At 47.7% G+C, this 17165-nt stretch overlaps 1 protein-coding gene across 1 annotated transcript in view; it reads right to left on the reverse strand.

Annotated features, from left to right (window-relative positions):
• LOC311188581 (ubiquitin-conjugating enzyme E2 E1-like) overlaps positions 1-7942 on the reverse strand; it is a gene marked incomplete at its 5' end in the record, with an annotated part of 44079 nt that extends 36137 nt beyond the window's left edge. Inside the window, 3 exons of the mRNA XM_084260035.1 lie at positions 3302-3352; positions 5450-5628; positions 7763-7942. Of these exons, the coding sequence (XP_084116161.1) occupies positions 3302-3352; positions 5450-5628; positions 7763-7942 (410 nt within the window). The remainder of the gene's footprint in view (positions 1-3301; positions 3353-5449; positions 5629-7762) is intronic.
• Positions 7943-17165: the final 9223 nt, after the last annotated feature.

A 17165-nucleotide genomic window follows, 5' to 3' on the forward strand; every position in this document is an offset into this window, starting at 1 on the left:
ACATATTCTGCACCTCTATATGAGTAACTGGGCAATGGGACTACAAAGAGGCACTGAAAGATGAGCACAGGTAAGCATCTGGGGAACACAGGCAAGCTATGGAAAACCAGAAGCAAGCAAACTACTGAGGGGAGAGGAAGTTTCTGGGACAAACTTCCCTTTGTATTACCCCATGTGTAAAACCCACACAGTTGCTCAATCACAGGGTGTTGAGTGTGCTTAGGGTTTGGGTTTTGTTGTGCTGCTTTTCTTTCCTTTTTTAAAAACAGATGATCTGTGGGTTACACACATGAAAGCATGGTCACTGCAAGCTACGAAAATAAAAATGAAACTAATTTGGTTTTAAGCTATTTTATTTGAAATATCAAATGGTTTTCATTATTTGTAATTGCATCTTCTATGTAGTGTTTTAGAAGAAAAACAAAAGAGTTCTTACTAAAAATCATTTACAACGTAAAGCTTTTTCTTTCAATATGCAGAGCTGCTCTGGGATGCGTTAAATATCTTGAACTCCCACAACTGTAATAAGACTGGAAGAACAACAGCGCTTTGCAATAAGGCCAAAAATTAAAGTAGGGCCAACAACGAACTGCTATCAAACACCAGGCATGGCACAGAACAAAAATACAAAGATGGTGGTGAGGAGTGTAAGAACAAATGTCCAGTGGGGGGGGGGGGGGGGAGGAAAGAAGAAAAAGAGATGACATTTTCAACATAACACGGGATATAGTTTCAGGAACACATTTTCAAATGTGCCTTCTGAGACTTTGACACCCCTAGAGTTGACAGTAGAACAGGTAGTACCTGGGATCACATAGAGCTCCCTTAATATCTAAGTTTTGTGATTAGTCTTGCAGGAAAGAGATACCTAAAAGGAAAGGATCGTCCTCCCCTTTCCAAGTGACACTCAAAATACCAAAAAGTGTGCAGATACACAAAGGCAGCAGAGACATGAGGGCCTGGAGGTGAGAATAAGCAAAGCCACGAAGGAAGGATGTATCTAATACCTCCCTCACAGCACACAAAGCAGTGACACTGTTAGCAGGCTTCCCCAGAGCAAATTTTGGCAGCGCGAAACATCATGCGGCAAGCAGTGTCTCTCACTCAATCTCCTCACACTCACAAATTCAGTTTCTTCTTCCACAAGAGGTGAACTTTCCCTCTAACTGCGGTAGTTAAAACTTGTCTCCTTGTTGTGGCAATCAGCACCTGCCTACCCTTGTACAAACCAGCTCCCAGAGAAGGAAACTCCCAGGGCTTGACTGTGTAATTGGAACCTCGACAGCCATAAAGCAGGGCTATTCTCCTTCGCTCTCAGCACTATCTTTACTGAAATAGGATGACTTCACCCCAAGATGAGCAATACCAAAACCCCTTTGGTCACACACACACAAACGCACCCATTCACATTTTCCTACCCATTGACATATTAACAGACAGTAACAATTACATGAGCTTCACATACTATTCACAAGAGTTGCCAGCCTTCACTGTCACTCATTTGAAGGTCGGAAGGAATACAGAATACTTGTAATTGCATTACAAGCGAAGATTAATCATCACTACTTGTTCTAGGAAATAAATTTTACCATTAGAAGTGTCTACAAAGGCTAGAAGACCACAAACTTACTTCGTGGTCATTGAAGCGCATTATTCTCAGTGGTTTATGTATTTAAAAACAAAGTAATTAAAAATCACAACCATATTCTATTTTGACAGGTAGGCTGCTAGCCCATCTTTACCTGTGAATGATGCCAGTTGAAGCAAGGACAAATTATGGTTCTAATATTATTTAGACAAGCCTTCAGATGAAGCCTGCAATCTGACATACTTGTGTATTGTCACAATTTTTTGATAGCTTTGCAAAGTTTGGACCGCAGTCCCAGCACCTTGATCTTCCAAACTCTTATCTACAGAGCAAGATGCAGTGCCTTTCTGAGCTGTGCCTCTGGGTTTCCTTCCCATGGAAATCAGGGTATGGTGGGAGGAGGAGAGGAAAGCATGTGGACTTTATCCTGGTACAGAGCCAGGATGCTGACAGGACAGACATCTTCAGCCCAAAAGCAGGAAGCTCTTGTAATATTCAGGTAGTGATTACTGTCACTAAAACAATACTGTTACAGTTTAAGATTTCAGACCTCATCAGTTATCTTCCAAACAGCACAAAAATCTTCATATCAGCCTAGACCAATAATCACATGTACATCCCATTCTCCCTGTCATTAATTATGATCCTTGGAACTGGTACCGAAAGAATGACTCTGGACCTGTCAGGTGAACTCTTGTGGTAATGCCCCCCTGCAGACTATCAGCAGCAAAAAGCTTCAATAAAAATATCCATGCGCGTTTGCAGGTGACAGCTCCATACTAAAAAGACCAACTTAAATAAACAGAACTTTCCCTGATTTCTGCCATTATCAACATCAAAAGGCCTCAAACCTCAGCAAGAAGATAGGAACAGAGTTGTGCTTTGGCAACTACAGCGAACACAGACCAGATTAAAAGCAACTTTCCTCTCGAATGAGCAAGCAGAACCGAAGACGCTACCCCACTACTGCCTCCTCTGCAAATGCAAAGAGGCTTGGGCCACCATGCCATGAACCAAATCAACCTGCTGGATATTTTAAAGGTACCATACAAGGGCTAAAGCATAAACAAACAGTACAAGTTCTAAAACATAGTTAAAAAGAAGCTGCTTTATAAAGGGCAAAAAAGTATCCCCGCTTGTTATTTCATTGGCTAACACATGTGCTCCTGTGGGGCACCCACTGAGTGACGAATTTGCGCTTCTCTTCCACTGTAAGTTACTGTTCACAACAGACCTATTTGAGCTAAAAAATTCACAGCATTTTACTATTCTCTGCTCTCTTGGCAGGACTCTTATTTATATAAAAGATTAGTGCAGTCAGGCATTAGATTTATAAACCAGAAATAAAAAAAACAAACAAAGAGAAAGTTTTCACACTCTTCTTTACAGGCCAGTTTCAGAAACATAGGCACATCCAGTATAACAGACAAAAATGCAGTTGTTAAAAAAAAACCCCAAAACCAAAACAACAGAAAACAAACAGAAAAACTTGTATCAAAACATACAATCTCTGAAGCGCCCCCTGCCCTGCCCCCCACCTGCAAACTATTTAATATCATCCAAACATTCAGAAAAGTACTGTCAGCCACCTAAACAGCCATGCCTCTGCTTTGCCCAGAGCCTCTGAGGACAGCCACAACACACACAGACACAACACACACAGACACCCCCTCACCTTCCCCCACCCTCCTCAGGGAAGGAATCAACACCAACCTGCAGTTGGGAGGTGGATCTAAGGTGATGTCAGCCAATTCCTTCTGAATCCTGTGGCAATAAAAGGCAGAAGGAACAAAGGTAAGTCACTGTGTGGGATAGCAGTTAACACATACACCTTACAGACACACTGTCACGGTGAGTTTGCAGCCCTACATAGGCAAGATGCAGTCTCAGCTGCAGCCTCCCACCAGTCCAAACACACCAAGCAGGACAGGCACCCTGTTACAGAGACGGGACAGAGAAGCAGACAGGCGCTGCGCCCCGAACCCAGACAGGTGCACTGTTGTACGCTCCCATAGCGATGCCAACTGCCACACAGGGGCAGTGGAAAAGACTGTCTGCTTTCCTCTGCCAGCCAGCCTGTAAATGAGGGGAAACCTCTGCTAATGCTGGGAGGAAACTGTAGTCTGAAAAGGAATTTTGTCTTGCTGGATTGAGAGAAACGGTCACTGCCAAATGGGCTCCCCCCCTCCTTCCCCCCCCCCCGCCCCAGCTTCCCATCACTATCCTGAGAAGAAAACACCAGCCCCAAGGGAGTGAACAACTGCGCCATTCCCAAGGACACTTACAGGAAGGTGGATATCTATTTCCGAGGCTCCTGTGCATTCCTGACACTTTCAATTCTCCCTTCTCTTCACCCTCCAGAGCCACACAACATCCCCACACGCCTTTCTGCAGTACTCCAGACGCTCCCTCTCTTCGCCGCGTTTAGACAACACCCTGCCCTCCCTGCCCAGACTATTCTGGGCTCACACAGCTTTTGCCACAAAACGCCCAACCAGCTATCATCCCCTTCCCTGGAGTCCCATTACTGTCACTCAGGCTTCCCCTCCAGATTTCCCCACCCAGCACTCAGCCTGCAAACCTTCTCCTTTAAACTCAGCCAGCATCTTCTGCCTTCCTTCCACTTGTCATACATGAGAACAACAGCCTTTTCATATTAGGCAGTTTACAATCTTTTTCAAATGGTTAAGGGCACGACATGTAAACACTGCTCGCCACTATCTATGTCTGTTTGCCATGGAAACCTGCCGAGTGGAGATCTGGAATAACCAAACTGCCTAAATTCTACAAAGCCTCGAAGAACTCAGTTGCAACAACAGGGCATTTGCATAAAACCCCAGTCACTTCTGACACCTATAGATACAACCTTTCTGTGCTGCTTGGCAAAGCTGTGCAGTGAAATGGTACTGAAGTACAGCAAGTTTGCTTGAAAACTTCCATTTGTCAGCTTAGCTCCCTGAAGCAGGATGGTGCTGAATTCGGGTGAAACGCAGAATAAATAAGAAAGGGCAACAATTATTTTTAAGAAGCCCATAAATAAACAACAACAACAAAAACCCAACAAAAACTCCTCAGTGGCTCCAAGAATCTGTCCAGGTGAAGAAAACTGAACACAACTGTTGTGGAATTACTATTCTATACAGGTATCTCTCCTCCATCTAGACGTTATTCTGGAATAAAAATGATATCATTCTCAAAAAAAAACCCAAGCCACTCTGTGCAGAATGTCCACGAGCAGATCTGCTGTGGATCATTTATTCTAGTCAACATCCATCCATACATAGAAAATCCAATGTAAGTGAGGAGCAGACAGAAAAATAGATTTGGGGCTATGTAACACCACTTGCACAGGAGTGCACTCCCCCAGTGCAAACAAACTCAAAACTCTTCACAAACACTCTAGATCAATCCCAACCTACAGAGAGGGAAAACCGATGTGGAACCACAATGCCTTACTCAGGACCACAGAGCTTCCAGTAGCAGAGAAGGAATTAAAGTCCTACATGCCAATCATACACTGTCCCTATTAACTGATACTAATAAGTTAAAAGGAAAAGACAGCAAATATAATTGAAGGACACAATAGCAACCCAGAGGAAGAAAAGGCAAGAAAATAATTTGGGATGGAACGGAGGAAGAAGCAGGAAGAGAGACCAGAGAGCAGCGAAGTTGGGCAGACACTGGTTGCACAGAGACACTGAAAAAAAGTGAGACAATGGCAGCTTCGTGTGGAAAGGCTGAGCATAAGAGCTGGAGATGAGGAATGGGAGCAAGAGGGGAGCAGTGGGGGAATGGAGCAAAATAAAATGAGGAAGGAGTGAAGAAGCAATGAATCAGGGAGAAAACCGACTGCAGCCTCACCTCTTGGCACTGGTAGATAGCAGCTTAGAGTTTTTACTCATGCTGACTTTGCTTTCCTTCTTCTTAGGTGTGCTTGTCTCTTTCTCTGTCTGTTGGTTGGAGGATGAAGATGAGGAGGAGCTGGTGCTGGCCCTCGAATCGTCATCCGACATAGCGACCCCCCCACCACACACCCCAACCTGGAGAGGAGACACCATGGGGTGTGGGGAACAAACAGTGAACACAAACACACACAGAGAAAGGCTGATGACAATCTCGCTCTGTGTTTGGGTCATGCTCCTTTTAAAGTGTTCTCCTGTCTCCCTCTCCTCTTCAGGCCCTACAGTTGAAGCAGGGGCAGCGGTAGCCTCCCCTGCACTAGTAACACCGAGAGGCAGGGGGAAAGGGACTTTTAAATCTTCCTCTCAGAAGGCAAGTGCGAAACGAAAGAAGAGACTGGAATGAGGACGACCGCGAGGATCAGGGAAGCTCAAAGCAATTCCTTCTAATCTCCCCCAAACTGCACACACAAGAAGAGCCATCACCACCCACCACTATCCAGCCTAGGGGTGTATGAGATAAAAATGGAACAGCTCCGGTCCCTTGGGTTCCCGAGAGGCACGTGGGGGAGGCAGGAAGGGATGGGGCTGGGGGGGTGACCACCAACAGTGCTAAAATGGAAGTGGGGCATCCCTGGCAACAGGGGGGGGACCCTGAAAGAGGATCTGTGACCCGTGGTGGGGAAACCCCTGCCTGCTGGATGGGGTGTTGGGAGCAGGGGGGCAGAGAGGTGGTGGTGAAGTGGAACAGCTAAGCTGGGAGTGAGGTGCACAGAAGGGACCCATTGAGGCCCGCTGCACCAAGGGGCACACCAGCAACGGGGGAAGGGAACAGGAGGTCTGTGCTGGGGGGGGGGGGGGGGGGTGCAGCGGGGTGGGGAGAGCAAAAGAAGGGCCAGGGCCTACAAGGGGTGAGAGCCGAGGGCCTCGGGAGGCCAGAGGGGTGCCGAGGGGGGGGCAGCCCAGTTTCACACAAACACCTAGGGGACACAGGAGAGAAGGACGAGCACGGTGGGCTACCGAGGGCAGGTCCGAACCCGAGAGGGACGAGAAGCCGTGGGGAGAGATGGAGGGGGGAGGGGGGGGAGCGGGGCACCCCGAGAGTTAGGGTGGGAGCGAGGGGGGCAGCCGCGGGCCCCGAGCGAGCGGCGACGAGGCAGCAGCGGGCCGGGGGGCCGGCACCCGGCCGCCTCCCTCCCACGGCCCCCGGCCCCCGGAGAGGTCCTCTGCCCCCGCCGGGCCGCCCCCGTTACCACCCCTCCACCGGGTAAGAGCCAGGGGCAGGGGGGCCCAGACAAGCTCCCCCGGCCGCGGGCCCTCAGGGCCAGGCGGCGAGGGGCCGCGGGGGGGGGGGACAGATACAGCGGTACCTGACAGCCCCGGGCGCGATCCCCCTGCCCCGTCGCCTCCCGCCCCATCGCCGGGCCGCGGCCGGCCCTACCCCTCTCCCCTGCCCCCGAGACCGGCGGGGAGGGTCGGCGGGGGGTGCCCCGTCCCCCTACCTCTCCCTTTGTGTCTGGCTGCTCCTCCTCGGTGCGGCTGGGCCTGGCCACTCGTGTCTCTCTCGCTGGGAGAGAAGCGGAAGTGCTGCAACAGCAACTATTAAACAGGCAATGGCTTCCCTGGCTGCCTCCCCCACCGCCGAGCGGGGCTGGGGGGCGGCGGGGCCGGGGCGCCACCCGCCGCCGCCTCGCCTGAAGCGGGGCCCGGGGGACACACGCACACACACAGGTGGCGGAGCCCCCGCTCCGGGGCTCGAGGGGGGGATCCCGGCAGCCACAGTCCCCAGTGTGGTGTCCTCTCCCCCTCCACCCCCCACCTCCGGCGGGTGCTGGGGAAGCTCGGAGGGGAACGTGAGTTTTTAATGGAGACCCTCTAGAAAGTAGTCTGCAGGGGTACCAAGGGGGGAAGGGATAAACGCCCTCCCCAGGTCCGCTTCTGTGCGAGAGCCCCAGAGGAACGCGGTCGAGGCAGGTGGCTGGGAGAGGGGGCAAGCTCCCGGGGCTGCTTTTTTAAGGCTGAGAGGAGGGTTGTTGGGCTTGGAGGGGGGCTGCTTGCTTTCCTCCTATTCTTACAACTGTTTAAACCCCAAAGCTTCTCCCCTGCCTCACCTGCTTTGTCCCTCCAGCAGCAGCAACTTCTCACCTGTCTCAGTTGGAAAGCAATAAGGAAAAAAAGAAGGAGGCGGGGGGGAGGGGGGGGCAACCCAGCCCAACACCCTCCACCCCTCCCAGCATGTCAAAAGGGATCCCCCGTCAGTTTTCCCGTCTCTCACCTGTTTCAGCCCTAAAGCAGCAGCTGTGTCCTCTCTTCCCTCCCCCGGCTCAGCCCTGAACCAGCAGCAGGAGCAGCCGCTTCCCACTCGCCTTCGCCCGGAGTTCAGGATTCCATTGTCCCCCGCACTGCACTTGGTGACATCACTGACACACAAAGAAGGGGCACTTCGTGATGTCATCAACGCATGCTGGGAGAGAAAACAAAATCCTGGGCTCGGGGCTTGGCAGCGACAGCGCGAAAAAAAACCCCTTCAGTTTTCCAAAGGTAAAAGTATTAGGGAAATTTTTTTCCTCTTATTTTTTTTCTTTTTTTTTTATTTCCCCCAAGTCCCCTGATGGGGAGCCCGTCTGCGGGGAAGGCGCAGCGGCGCTCAGCCTGCTAGCGTATTGCATTTTGCCAGGCGGTTTGCTCATCTCCCCTCGTCCCCGTCCCCCACCACCCAAAATCTTTGCCGTCCATCCCTTGTTCCCCGTCCACTGGGCAGAAGAAAAGTGGTTTGGCTGGAGACACCCGCCACCCCCAGCCCACGCGTGGGCGTAGGGAGCAGCCAGTATTCCCCCCCCCCCCCCCAACCCCGCGGGCCGCCCCGCTGTGCTGCCGCGGTTCTTCCTGGATGTGCCGGACCCCCTCTTAAAGGGACAATGGGGACCGGCATCCCCATCGACCTCACCCGGGGCAAATTTGGCTCGGTGCCCCCAGTTTCCACAGCCTATGGCGGGGTCGCCTATCGAATTACTGGGTATCTTCGGTGACTGTCACCACCGTGCATCGCGATAATGAATAAGAGTTTGTATTTTCACCCTTCCTCCCGCGGGAGGACCGCGAGGTGACCCGCAGGCACACACAGCTGCCGCCTCGACAGAGCGCTGTTACGACATGAGGCTTTGGGAGTCCCGGGGGTTCAATTACAAAACCCAGGCCTCCGGAGTGGCGGGGGGACGGAGGAGTGACACGGCCCCGCGGCTCGGGGGACATCCCGGGGCTGGACATCTCCGCTTCATAACGACTGTGGGGGGCAGCCGAGGCTGGCTCCTCCTTGTAAACCCAGGCATCCCCTCTCCCGCTGCCAGGCGCTGCCCGCGCCCGGGAACAGCCGCTGCGCCCGGCCCCGCACGCCAAGATGGCCCCAGCGGGCGGCGGCGGTTGGCGGCCGGGCACCCTGAGGGGCTCGGCGGGCGGCGGGGTGAGAGCTCGGGTCCAGCCTTGCCGAGGCCCCGCGGCGAGCGGCCTTGCTGCCTTCGGGCTCCCGTGGGACACGTCTCTCTGCCTACCCGGTGGGGCTGGCGGTGTGAAGCTGGCCCCGGAGCTGAACCTCTCCGGGGGGACCCTGTCCCTTAGCACGGGTGGGGACTCGAGTGAGGACAAAAATCCTAAAGGCCGGGTAGTGGATGCCTATGGGACATGGGGGACACGAAGAAAAGGGGTGTTTGGGCCAGCTGGACTGCTTGGGGGTGCCGAGCTCTGTGGGACAGTGCCAGTGTGCTTTGTACTCACTACAAGGATCTGGACGTGGCACTGATCTTTCACCATTTATAGCCTGTAGCCCTTGAGCCAGAGGCACCTTTGGAGGGTACACCAGAGCAGGGACAGACTTTCCCTTGGCCACTCTCCCCTGCGTTCCCTTGGACCTCTGCATCTGCTCCTTCTCCCACCTCATCCTCTCCTCCCCTCCCCCAGTTTTCTGCACACATCTGCAGAAGCTACTTTCACCTGGATTAATCCCCAAACCATTCACACTCCCCCCAGACATGCTGCTCAGTGTCCATGTGGTTGAGTGGTGTGTGTTCGGTACGCCAGTGTGAGAGTCACCCTGACAAAAGAAAGAATTACACTTTCTGGTGTGTTTCTTTTGGTTTTAGTTTTGGGTTGGGTTTTTGTGAGGTTTTTCTGCTAACCCTTCTCTTCAGTCCTGCAGTAGTAGTACACCCTAGGCCTTGGTGACCTGCCCTCCAAAAGCAGCTTGCCAACCTGTCTAATTTGACCTGTGGAAGGACACCTGAGAAGTCATCTTCCTCCTTCCCTCCAGTAGCTGCAGAGCTTTGGTATCCCCACCAGTAACAACAGCCTCAAAGGCACATAATAAATTTCATGGAAACTGGCATTTATCTAAAGGTGGATGATCTGATCACTCAGTACCCCTCAATGATGAAAGGGCAACAGAATTCAGCTCCTATATACTTTACATCAACCCAGCTGCTCTGTCAGCCTTCTCCAAACCAACCCAGGGGGCTGTGGAGGATGGGGTTGGCAGTTCAGTGCTCTGTGGTGGGTGACAAATACAGATGAGAGGACACAAAGGTGACCAGGCTTCACAAATTTCACTGTGTATGGAACAACTTTTTAAAAACATGAAATCTTCACTTTCACCACAAACAAACCTCCGGCCCTTTCCTGTCATCACAGGAAACCTGCAGCAAAGTCAAATGAGACAACTGATATTAATAATGAAAGCCCTCTACTTCTGTAATAGGGGGCAGGGGAAATGTAAAGATTTTTACAAAATCACACATACGGTTTTCCTTTATTATGTTAATGACCTTGGTAGGGGGTTATCTGTAGACTAACCTCTTCTGCAGCAAGCAATCCTTGCTAACCCTGTTCAAAGTAATAATATGATAACCACCAACAGTGGTTATTTACTTTGAAGCCTAACCAAAAACACATTTGCTGAAAGCACCTACTAATGTCATCGCTTGAGCAGCTGTTACAGTGGCAACTCCCATTTTATGACTCACTTCCTAGGTCATGGGTAGGATCAGGCAATGGGCTGTTCTGTGCTAGCCATGCCATACCCAGGGCCCTTGAGCAAGAGAGCCAAGAAGATGACTTCTATGCCCAGAAGCACTTTTGCAGCTTGCCTTGATTGTCCCCTCATCCATGATTGTCCTCCCAGCTTTATATGGGAGAGAGAACTGGAAAAGAATATAGAAAGTGATTCTTTCCTCAGCAAACACCAAGGAGAACTAGCTCCTCTAATCCATTCTCTCTCCACTTTGGAAATTTTGACAAAACCTCACTGATCTGCTTCTATTTCTTTTCTGTAAAGTGTGTGCACTTTATCAGGCAAGCTTTCCTTCTTATCAGTGCTTCAGTGCTTCTTCTGTCTCCTTACTGTTTTTTCTTTCTTTTTTCTTTTTTTTTTTTTTCTTTCTTTTCCTGGCCCAGTTGTGCAAAGGACTGGCAGAGGAATACTGACCCAGATTATTCACTTTCCCTGTGCCCCAAGCTTTTTTAATCGGTGGCACTAGCTCAGTGTAGCAACTGAATAGGATTAGTCACTTTTCCCTCTGAATTGAGTTTGGAGGAGGCTGCAAAGCTAGATGACTAGAACCGAGTTGCCTTTGGGGCTTTGAGCTTAATTCAGAACAGAAGCTAGCCAATTCAAATCACTCTGAGCCTCCTGTTAAAGGAAGGTGACTGGGATTAGTCTCTGCACCATCACAGCTCCAAATACATTTTCAGCATTATTCCTGGCTGGTCTGTTTGAGTCTGAGCCAAAACCCCTTCTATTTCCACCAATTCCAGTGAGTTTTGTGTCAGGCCTTTTGTGGGGAATGGTTGGCTTTCCCAATGTCAGCTCGCTGCCTATGTCACGCTTGCAAGTGACAGCAGCAAAGGCAGAAACATGATGATATTTCACAAAGTCCCCTGATGACACACTTTGTCCTTTCTGTGTGACCCTGTGATACAAGGTGAGGTAGCAAGGAAAAGCTATGGTAAGCTTAGGACTTATGACACAGCTATTTGAATAAAGCTGGGCAGAAACTCTGAATTGGGCAGAAAGAGGAAGGAACTGCATTCAAATGAGAGAAAACGTAACAGAGAAAACCCACTCACTTATGTGACATAAGCGTAGTGGATTCACAAGTTCAACCTTTGGTTTCCTGCTCACAACTATCTTGCCGTAACGTAACTATGCAGTCCAACTTCCCTTACTGTAATTTTCTCACACAATACAGCTCTTAGTCCTTAGAGCTATATCTTTTTCAATTCCTCACAGAAGAATGAAAGGGTCCACAAGCAGAAAAAGACTTGTTTCCTCTCCTTTTATTCCAGTGCCAAAGAGGACTTAGTTGTAGAAGGAAAAAGTTTAGGTCTCATTATCACACCCCTGCTATTTGCAACTTGGGTTTTGTTTAAGACTAGTCCTCAGAGCTCTCTGAAGGCCTTGCTGAGAGACTGCCGTGTGGGCAGAAAGACTTGGAACCTGTTACCTGTCTTGGCTTTATTAAAGTCCTGGCTGAACTCCCACAGATTTGAAGAGTGGCTGGCAATTAATTCCAAAAGCTTTTGCAGAGAAGTATAGCTGCATATAGCTACACATATCTTCTACCTCTTCCATGCTTCTTTTATGCCTCTCCTGGTATATGGTCTAGTTCATTTTGGTAACTGAAAAAACTGATGATGCTTAGGTCAATTCGGTTTCACAGCATCGTAAGAAGTTTCATGAGAGATATTTCCAGGGGTTTCTGCCTTGCTTCCAGGTGATGAGATTGAGCCTTAAAATTGCTTTACCTTGAAGATGCAGTGATTCACTGCTTTCTCAGTTTCCCCAATCTACAGCTAGTACTTAGCGATCAGGACTGAGAGGTAATGATGCTTTCCCTGTCTATGTCTCTAGCAGTCACTCCATATTTCTGATCCTCATTTTCCCTGCTTTAAAAGAAGAGAATGCTGTTAATCAGGAGTTGGATTGAAAATGTAAATAGAGGTATGCACACAGACTTCACCCCTAGCCACTCATTAAACTTCTCTGTCACTTCCCTTTTGTGCCTGATGGGTCTGCTTTTCTGCAGAACACTGCCTCCCCACCCATCTCTGTGCTTCCTTTGGGCTTTGCAGGAGCTGGCCCTGCAGCACACAGTCTCCCTGGGTTGCCATATACCACTCACCTTGACTTTTTCCTCTTCTGCCACTAGGTACTCCCATAGTTTGGGCGATTTTTTCCTGTTTCTATCTTTCTACATACCACTTTTCCTTGGCAGAGGTACACAGATCCTGAAGAAACTCGGAAAGTGGAGTGATTATACTAGATTGAACAGTAGATAGACTATCATCAATCAGTCCTACCCTAGGAAAGCTCCCAGGGCAATGGCATTCCTGTTGGCAAAAGCCCTGGGAGAGGTGAAAACTGTTGGCCAACATGATCCAGACAAAGGGGTGCCTGGAGGCAATGGGTCAAACAGCAGTAAGTGGACTGTTTTTGCCACTTTCTCCAGCTTCTTGCAGGAAATTCCCATTGGACATTTAAACCTGTGCTTGCTTTTTATTTGTCACCGCTAAGCAGCTGATGGTAACGGCTGCTGCTGGACCAAATCCGTAGCTGAAGCTTTACTCTACAGTAATAAGTGGTTAGGTTGTGACATTCCTGCGCTGGCATAATGCCAGGTACAGCCCAGGAAGAGCAGGTCTAAGAGACTCAAACTGCACAAGCTGCTCTTCCTGATCCTGCGTTTTGCCCACACCACTGCCTTGCCTGCACAGCTATCCCAAGAGATCTTTTCCTGGTGTAAGCTTAACCTCACAACACTTCTCCTGCAACAGAGCAGACGGTGAGGAGAGCCACTGGGGGGGTGGCTCATTAATAGTGTAGGCTCACAGCTTGTGCCTCTGCCTTTGTAGGGTGCCTTGATAAATTCAGGTGAAGAGGAGGGTGTTTTCCATACAGTCACCAGAACGTAACAGGTTGACCGCAGACTCGGAGGACGTACCCAGGAAAATCACTCATTGCAGAGATGGGGATCTGCAGTGAGATATACAAAATGTCAGTCAATTGCACTGAGCAGGCTACTGCAGAACTCAGCAATAAATGGACAATGTCATTTTCCTCGTATCTGAGACAAAAGGCTTTCTCACTACATAATAATAAAATAATAATAAATAATACTAACACCTACAGTCCTTTCTTTCTGCCCTTTCAAATGTTTCTCAGTGTCACAGTATGTGTCACTCTGGCTCAGATAGGTTAGTACAAGAAAATCTCCTTTCCTTGCTCGTACACTGAATTTATAATATTCTTATTCTAGTTTATTCTTTCTAATAAAAAAAAAAAAAAGAGTGATTCCCCGTCTGCTCCAATTCTGTGGATTCGTAAATCCATGTGGGGAAAAAATCCACATGTCCCAACTTCTCAGAAAATGTATTTAGTGAGGATTTCAATTGAGTCTTTCAACCTCTGCCTCCTCATCTAACAAAGGTTCTTCTCAACAGAGAAGGATCAGGAGAGGTGTCCAGGGCTCAGTAATTTTACTCTGTGGCTTGACTACAGTTCAAGGCTTCAATGGTCTTCAACTGCAATTTTTCTCCCTAGGCCTCCTTATTATTAGAGCCCTTCAAAAGGAAGCAATAGAATCACTCAGACTTTCACAGATCCCTGATGCTGCATTCTTGAGAAACCAGTGTATAGCACTTCTTTTCTTCTTTTTTGTCTGACCAGCACACGGAAGCAAAGAATAGAACGTGCATCTGATTGTTAACCATTACTTATATTTAACACTTGAATCATATATCTTTCCTATTTATCGAGGGATAAAGCAGTTTTCATTTCCCATGTAAAGTTCATAGTTAAATAAAAAAAAAAAAAGAGTATGTTATTATAAACTCCAGCCTTATAGAGCCATTCATTTCAAGGCTTCTTAAAAACCATTGTCTACTTTTTTTCTTCCTGATATAGGCCATGGTAACTCTCAGATTATGCCAAAGGTTATAGAAGTATTCACAGCATGGAATAAAACTTCACAGATAATATTTTCTCATTATCCCTTCTCACATTCATGATCACTGAACTTCCATGTAGCATTTTCAGCAATTGCTTACATGGAAGTGTAAGCTTAGGAAACCTAAACATTTCTGAATGCCTGTAAAAGATTTCCCCTCCCCCCCCTTTTTCTTTTTTAAACAACCATGTGTTGTTCTGCTCCATTCCCATGCAATCATAAAAGATGTCTTTGAAATGTGGCTTCTTGCTAAGCTAAAGAATGTCATGTCTATGGCCTGAAGGACAGCTAGATGTTTCAGGCTTTGTCCACACAGGCACATTTCACCCTTCACATCAATACAACTATACAGACATAGTTAAACAAGCATAACCCTACCTGTGAACTCCTGTCCAAACACAAGAATACCATCTCCACTTCAACTAAAACCCTGCCCAGAGCAATAGTCAAAGTTGAAAAAAGACTTGCTTCTGGAGCGTTGACACAAGGAACTATACCGGTATAATGACATAACATTACATAATACAGTGACCCCTTTTGTTGCACAGACACACTTTGGGAAGCTTTATCTCCATGGTGTAATGAAGCTGATCTGCCAATCCTGTCATTCAACATTTACACTGAGTTAGAAATGAAAGCAGACCTTGCTTTGATGCTCTGTTCGCCATCCTTTCTCAAAGAACTCATTGCACTCTTTCTCCATGTTTGTTTTGTTCTTTTCTTTCCCTCTCCCCATAGCCTGAAGCGCTGCCTTTCTCCATATTTGTCTGGCCACAATTCTCTGCTTCTTTTTTACCTTTTCCACTTTTTCTTCCTTACACACTTCCTTGTTTCTGGCTCTCCTGAACTTTCTGTAAGTGATTCCCTGAATTTTAGCTGGTGTGTCAGCCAAGGTTTTTTCTCCCATTTTCTCCAAGCAAACTAAATGGACAATTAGTTCCTTCTCCTCTTTCCTTCCAGGTGCTATGGTGGCTACTTCTCCACAGATGCCACTACACGAGTTCCTTCTCCTTATTTCCTCCTTCTTGCAGGCTGCTCCTTGAAGTGCCTTACAAACAGCTGTGGAAACAGCTTTCTCTCAACAGACCTATGGCATAGCAAATGCTCTACAGCCTCAGTGGCCCACAGCGGCCTGTAGTTTGAGAGCCACTACCTATTGCATGATAAAAACAGGCCCTCTGGACACGACCTTTTCCTTCTTATAGCATAACTGGGCTTTAGGCAATACAGCAATATGAACAGGACACAATAACATAACAGCAGAAATTTAATTCCCATTTTGAGTGCTTTAGCTTCTTTTTTTTTTTTTTAACAATAGCCCAAGTCAAAAAATATTTTTATAGAACTTGATTTAGTAAGGTGTCTACCAACCTAGAGACATATGATTGTTAAGAATCCAGTCATGTGTATATACTTAAAGCAAATGAGAATGATGTACCTCCTACACTGAATAAAGTGTTCAAGGTGTCAGTAAAACCACATAGTACTGTGGCACTTTGAGTGGCAATCATACCATACCCTTGGAAGGGTTTGTTTGCAAAACCAAGGTTGAAAAAAAACAAGAACACTGAACAACAGATAACAAGAGTGCTTCCTCTCCCAGGTAGAGCCAGGAGGAGAGAAAAAGTCCTTTTCAGTTCCTCTTTGAAGATTTGCACACAAACCACTGTGTCCTCAAAAATGAGATGTGTATTGCAAATCTCAGAATGTATGTACTGGAACTACAGACTACAGGCAGTCTTTACAGGGTGGGCTGATATGAAAGGCATATTCACAAGATTTTCTAAATAATGAAATGGAATGTTGCCATTTTTTCTAGGAATTTGCTGGCAAGGAAATTGAAGATATTTCAAATAGCAGAGACAGGACTAACACCTTTCCAATGCTACTTCTAAATTCTGCCATTATTTTACTTTAAATGTCTGCTAACCTCAAAATATGCCCATTTATTTTTTGTTGGTATCATAGAAGGATGACACTCACCCTTCTAATTATACAGTACCACACAGGACAAAAAAATGCCGTATGGTCATCTGCAGTCTGGGAAACTCTGGATTCATTTATCATGACAGTACTTGATCGGTTTGCCTTTTATTTAAACTCATCAGGCCTCATGCACTGACTGATGAGGTCAATAAGATTCTTTTCACTAGTTTAATCTGTTTCAAACCAAGCCAATGGTTAGGAGCAGATTTTTGGGAGGAGCTCATAGGCAGAGATGCTGCTGCTTTCTGCAACTCCGAGATGGCCATTGGGAGGATCCTTTAGTTGCCTTAATGCCTCTGCTGCAGCTGGGTGTTGTGCTGTGGTGATGTTACTCGAGTATTGTGGGTTTCTTTAATTTTGATCTCCATTCAGTTATGTTCCCCTCCCCCCCACCTGCTGTGAAATATTATTTTCCCTGTCTTCTAGTTTCTGTGCTATTGCAGCCCTTCCTCTCTGCTTATCAGAAAAGCAAGGGAGAGGGTGGCGTCACACTTGAATGATTTTTTATAAGGTTGGGATATACTGTAGGTTTCACAATAAGATAGCCTGGCCAGTGGAGTTTGTATATATAGATTTTTCAGTTTCATTGCAGCTATGGGATTAGCTGGCACAGTGAAAGAAAGGAAAGCAAAGAGGAGGATTCTGATTTTTGCCTTGGCATACCGCTATTGAGTTCAGCAGGCTTACTCCAGACTTACA

The sequence above is a fragment of the Gallinula chloropus genome (assembly GCF_964237585.1).
Source record: "Gallinula chloropus genome assembly, chromosome: 2".
Lineage (NCBI taxonomy): Eukaryota > Metazoa > Chordata > Aves > Gruiformes > Rallidae > Gallinula > Gallinula chloropus.